We start from the raw sequence: 5,605 nt of genomic DNA, 5'->3' as shown, positions 1-5,605 counted from the left end.
TCCTTTAACCTAACCGGAGGGACCTGAGGTCACAGTAGCCTCTTCACTCTTGCTTCAGCTGGGCACCTTCTCTCAGGAAACCCACTTGCCCTCTTGGCAGGGCCAGGGCTCCAGCATTACTGATGGTATGCTGAAGGCTTAGCTTTGAGCCTCCTTTAATGGATTGTGGGTCTTGGACAGCAAACAGCTGGAAGCATCCTAAGCCGCTGCTTGCTGGACACAGTCACGAGGTGAAGGGTAGGGAAGGATGGAGTTTGGCCCAACCATTGCAGATCCCCAACCAGTACAGATACTTGGCAGGAGAACGCTGAAAGTGACTGTTCTCCCAGGTGGGGGTCTAGTTACCAGAGGGTCTCTACTGGGGCAATAACTATGCACATTTACTAAGCCTCTGGAGGAATGGTGGTCACGTGGACTTCGAGGGCGGCGCCCTCGGCTTTAAAATGAACTCCAAATCACCGAAGGCTTTCTGGAAGAGGCGGGAATTCTCGGGGCCGTCCAATATGGCTTTCTCTCAACAACAAGGATGCGCTTAACGCTCTAGGGACCAAGTCATGCCTGAGGTGAGCTTCTTGCGGTGAAGCAAACCCAGGAAGCAGCAGGGTCCGGGAAGGGAGAAGTGCCTCAGGGGACTGGAGTAGCTGGACCAGGCCTGGTCCCGTCCCTGACCTGTCCTTCCACTGTCTTTGAAGAATGGACGCGCTACAGCCCTACGAGGTCAGGGCGGCGGGGCCCTGGTGCTGAGTGCGCGCCAGCAGGGCCCCGTCATCCTAACGCAGAGCCTTCCTAACCGGGGGTTTGCGCCTTTCATGCTTGGCCAGCCCGTCCAGCCAGTCGGCCGTCCCCGTGCAGTCGCACAGGGGTCCCGATGCCTGGGCCTCAGGGGCGAAGCGCGCTCGAGAGGGCCATCTGCCTGGGTGCGGAGAACTGCAGCGTCTGCGGTGCGAGGCGCTGCCCCTCCCGGCCCCCAGCCCCGCGCGCCCGCACCTCTCCAAGGCCGCCAGCGCCCGCAGCCCCGGGGCCGCGGTGCCAGGCCCAGACCCAGACCCACAGTAGGCGCGGGAGGCGGTGCAGGGATTAGTGGACCCCTCCCCCCGAGCTCCCCTCGCCCCGCCCGGGGCAGCGAAGACCCCTGGGCCTGAGGGTGACCGAGGAGCTTCGTCCCCGCGGGGTCTGGACCGGGGGCTCGGCCTCGCTGGGCGGGGGCTGCACGGCGACAGGCCGAGGTGCGGGCGCGCCGTTAGGCTGCATCCCAGAGGCTGGGGTGCGGGGCGTGGGCTCAGGGTTGCGGGGTCTCTCGGCCTCGGGCCCGGGTTGAGGCCACGGTCCTGCGGCCAGTACCCCGGGGCGGGTCACCCGATCCTGCTCCCCGGAGCCGCTCACCCCGCACGGCCCGGTCTGGGGAGGGAGAGGGAAGAGGGAAGGGGGAAGGGAAGGGGTGGTGGGTGAGGGGCCGTGGGGACCGCAGGGCCGAGTCCCCGGCCCGCCCGCACGCGCTGCTCCAGGGCGGCTGCCCCAGGCTCCCGGGAGGAGCCAATCCCCTGCCTCGCGGGCGTCGAGCCTGCGGCCGAAAGGGAGTCCCAGGGCTGTAGAGGCTTGGCTCGGGGAGGCAGACCCGAGCTGCTGCTGCCTCCATTTTGTTTCCTGTTCAGCTTGGTCTGTAGTGGTGGTGGTGGTGTGGGTTTGGGGTGCGGCTGGGCAAGGGGGTTCCCCTGCGGCCACGTCTGCTCGGGGCCTCGAAGACCCCCATGCCAACTCCCCCCCAGGTGAGCCCTACAGCGAGACGGGGGTAGCCTCGGCCTAGGGTCGAAACCAGCGGGGCTGAGGGCAGGTGCCCAGTGGATGGGGAGCCCGGGCTGGAACCTAAGATGGAGGCCGGGGCTGACGCGGGCCTGAGCAAGGCCGGCGGGCCAGGCCTCAGCCAGGCACCATGGTGGCTCCAGGGTTGGGGTTCAGGATGACTGGGGTGCAGTTAGCCGTGTGCAACCAGGGGCTGGCGCGGCGCCCCGAGGTAGGTGAAAGGATCGTCATGCCACCCACGACGCCCGCAGGCCCCGACACTCTGGGGAGGCGCGCGAGGCCCCCCAGGAGAGTCCGCCTCAGGCCCCGCCCGGGCAGCTGGGCCGACCCGTAGGCCCGGGGCCCTGAGCTGGCGCCCAGAGGGAGGGGAGGGGAGGGGAGGGGGCGGCAGCAGCAGCTCCGCTGATTGGGCCTCCCGGCCCGGCCGCTCGCTCGCTCGCTCGGGAGCCCGACTTCACCCGCACTGAACCCCGAAGAGTGAGGCAGGCGTGGGAGCGCGCGCAGGGTGTGTGTGTACTGGGGGGGGGCACGGGGACGGGATGGGTGCGCGCGCAGGAAGGAGGGGTGGTGCGCGCGCCGAGGGGGTGAGTGCGCGCGCACCGGGGGGGGGGCTCGGTCGCTCGCACGCGGGCCGGTGCGCGAGGTCCTCTCCTCAGCACGCGCCGCCGCCGCCGCCGCCGCCGCGGGGGCGCGCGCGGTGGGGGTGTGAGGAGGAGGAGGAGGAGGAGGCGGTGGCGGCGGTGGAGGAGGAATAGGCCGGGGCGCAGGTCGCGTTCGCTGCCTTCTCGCCCGGGGAGAGACAGACGAGGGGGGGAGGGGGGCGCGGCGAGCGTCTCCTCTCTCGGTGTCCTCCGCTCCGCACCGCTCGCGCCCCGGTGTAATGAGGGTCACCCCCTCCCCCCAGCTGGCCCGGGAGGGGGCGCGGGGCACGGTAACTAGTGCGCAGGGGTGGGCGACGGGCGCGAGGGGGTGAAGGGAGGGAGGGAGGGAGGGAGGAGACAGCGGGGCCGGGAAGATGGTGGTGTGGCCGTGAGTGAGGTGAGGGGACTCGGTGGAGGGCCGGTGGCCGAGCAGGGTTGGCGGCCCGCGGTGCTGCAGCCGCGGCGGCGCCCTCCCCCTCCTCCTTCTCCTCCTCCATCACTACCAGCGGGCCTCGGGCCTAGCTGGCCGGGCTGCGGCGAACTTCCTCCCGCCGCGGCCCGTGCATCGCCGGCCGTGTGTCGCCCCCCCCCCCAGCCCCGCGCGCACCTCGGCCTCTGCTTGCCCTCAGGTAGCTTGGCTGGGGGTGCGGGGGCGCGGGGGCGGCCGCCCTCCCGCAGCAAACTTTGCTCGCTACTGAGTGTTGATGAGCGCCGACAGCAGCGCTGCCGGGAGGTGGCTGCCGCCGCGGCTGCGGGAAGGAGCACGGCCCGGGCAGGCGGCGTCGGCGTCGGCAGCAGCCATGTTTGTCAAGCTGTAGTAGCAGCTGCTGCTACCCTGACTCGGCTCTCGCCGGCCGATCGCCTCGGTTTCTCTCCCGGCCCGTGGCCCGGGGTCTCGGTCCTGGCGGCTGCGAACCCAGTATGTTTTCAGCCAGGAAGGCGAGCTTCGGGGCACACCCGCCTCGGCCAACTCGCTTGAGGCCTGCGCACGATAGCTGCAAAAGGCTCCGGCGCCGGCTGGGCGCGGGGTGCCTCGCTATTGTGACCGCTGCGCCCAGCTTGCGGAGGAGGACGAGGAGGAGGAGAAGGAGGGGGATACCTTTTTGTGCAACGCTCAGAAGCTGCCTCCCGAAACCCGCAGCCCCTTCTCTTTCAAGAGATTTTGGCTGTCGGACCTTGGGCGTGGGTTGGAGACGAGGGTTCCCGATTGAGATCTGGGAATTTTGACTGCCAAAGGGTTTTAATTTTAGTTCAGCCCCAGTGTCCACCGGCCTGCAGTGCAGGGAAGAGGAACGGGCTGTTTCCATGTGGCAGGATTTACCCGGCTCTGGGAAGATGTAGTTCTCACTGAGGCCATTTTCCTGTGTCAGCCTGGAGAACTTTTCCCGTCCTTGGAAGTGCAGCTTCGGAAAGGCCACTAGGCCTTCAGAAGTGGCTGCCATTTTGAAAAGAAGAGTCAGATGGCTTGTTAACTCAGATTAATTGCTGTGTCTTTTGGATTCCAGGTTGATGCAGGCACATTATGGATCGGACTTGTGAATTATCTAGAAGAAATTGTCTGCTGTCCTTTTCTAATCCGGTGAATTTAGATGCTCCCGAAGACAAGGACAGCCCTTTCGGTAATGGTCAATCCAATTTTTCTGAGCCACTTAATGGGTGTACTATGCAGTTACCGACTGCTGCCAGTGGAACATCCCAAAATGCTTATGGACAAGATTCTCCATCTTGTTACATTCCACTGCGGAGACTACAGGATTTGGCCTCCATGATCAATGTAGAATATTTAAGTGGGTCTGCTGATGGATCAGAATCCTTTCAAGACCCTGCAAAAAGTGATTCAAGAGCTCAGTCGCCAATTGTTTGCACTTCCTTGAGTCCTGGTGGTCCAACAGCACTTGCTATGAAACAGGAGCCCACTTGTAATAACTCCCCCGAACTCCAGTTAAGAGTAACAAAGACGACCAAGAATGGCTTTCTGCACTTTGAGAATTTTACTGGTGTGGACGATGCAGATGTAGATTCTGAAATGGACCCAGAACAGCCAGTCACAGAGGATGAGAGTATAGAGGAGATCTTTGAGGAGACTCAGACCAATGCCACCTGCAATTATGAGCCTAAATCAGAGAATGGTGTAGAAGTGGCCATGGGAAGTGAACAAGACAGCATGCCAGAGAGTAGACATGGTGCAGTGGAACGGCCATTCTTGCCGTTAGCTCCTCAAACTGAAAAACAGAAAAATAAACAAAGAAGTGAAGTGGACGGAAGCAATGAAAAGACAGCCCTCCTCCCAGCCCCCACCTCACTAGGAGACACGAACGTTACCGTAGAAGAGCAATTTAACTCAATAAATTTATCTTTTCAGGATGATCCAGACTCCAGTCCCAGTCCATTAGGAAACATGCTAGAAATACCTGGAACTTCATCACCATCCACTTCACAGGAATTGCCATTTGTAAGCAGCTTTTGGTACAACTTAAATATATACTTGAATGTATATATACAAGCCACGTAAAGGGAAACTTAATTTGTCTTTGGTTCCAGTTCATAGGTGGAAGCTAACGATGAGCTTTTTTAGGGAAATTTTACTTTGATTTTTAAACCATATCTCTGATGTGTGAGTTCAGTTCTTTATAGTTTACCCCAGATTGCTTCATTGAGGCTTGGCTAAGTTAATGCTCTAAGGGCGTCTGACTGAGGTCAGGTTTACATTTTCAAGTTACAGGTAGGTATACATTTGGTTCGCTTTAAAAAACAACAAAACAACAACAACAAAACTAAAAACTTATGGTCTGCTGATGCCTTAGCAGGGGACCAGTGTGTGGCTTGGAGTCCTGTTTCTGCATAAAGCGTGGGCCAAACTTGCTGCAAGTTGAAGTGCATTTTTGGCATAAATTTAACTTCACTCAGATGGTAAATTATCATGGCCAGTGCTCAAAAGTTAAGTTAGGTTAGTTTTTTTTCTGAACTACTTGTAAAGTGACAGTGGGCTACTCCTTTGATGGCTGCCACAACTAAATTAGGCTTGATAAGCTTTTCCAGTTGTAAAACTTGAAGTGTGTCTGTAGATATATGTCTTGTGTGCGAGCATGCAGGAACGTATAGAGCTGGAGAGGAATGACTGAGTCCCTCAGTGCTCTGTAGTATTCCTGGAGGGCGATCGTTCC

The 5,605-nt window shown here is 60.5% G+C and overlaps 1 protein-coding gene across 9 annotated transcripts in view; it reads left to right on the top strand.

Annotated features, from left to right (window-relative positions):
* Positions 1–922: 922 nt before the first annotated feature.
* Positions 923–5,605, top strand: part of Nsd1 (nuclear receptor binding SET domain protein 1) — a 110,277-nt gene continuing 105,594 nt past the window's right edge. The window contains exons 1-3 of one of the 9 annotated variants that reach the window (XM_085831053.1): positions 923–941; positions 3,947–4,060; positions 4,804–4,893. In XM_085831053.1, coding sequence (XP_085687179.1) covers positions 4,031–4,060; positions 4,804–4,893 — 120 coding nt within the window. In that variant the 5' untranslated portion in view covers positions 923–941; positions 3,947–4,030. Of the gene's footprint in view, positions 942–1,678; positions 1,767–2,281; positions 2,306–2,501; positions 2,732–2,815; positions 2,839–2,863; positions 3,361–3,946; positions 4,894–5,605 lie in introns of those variants that run through there. The other 8 variants (XM_085831052.1, XM_085831054.1, XM_021180996.3 and 5 more) reach the window with 8 other exon arrangements.

Source organism: Mus caroli, unplaced genomic scaffold (genome assembly GCF_978045245.1).
Source record: "Mus caroli unplaced genomic scaffold, Mus_caroli_1 scaffold_15, whole genome shotgun sequence".
NCBI classification, from domain to species: domain Eukaryota; kingdom Metazoa; phylum Chordata; class Mammalia; order Rodentia; family Muridae; genus Mus; species Mus caroli.
The sequence above is the reverse complement of the archived record's forward strand: the minus strand, read 5'-3'. Positions and strand labels throughout refer to the sequence as shown.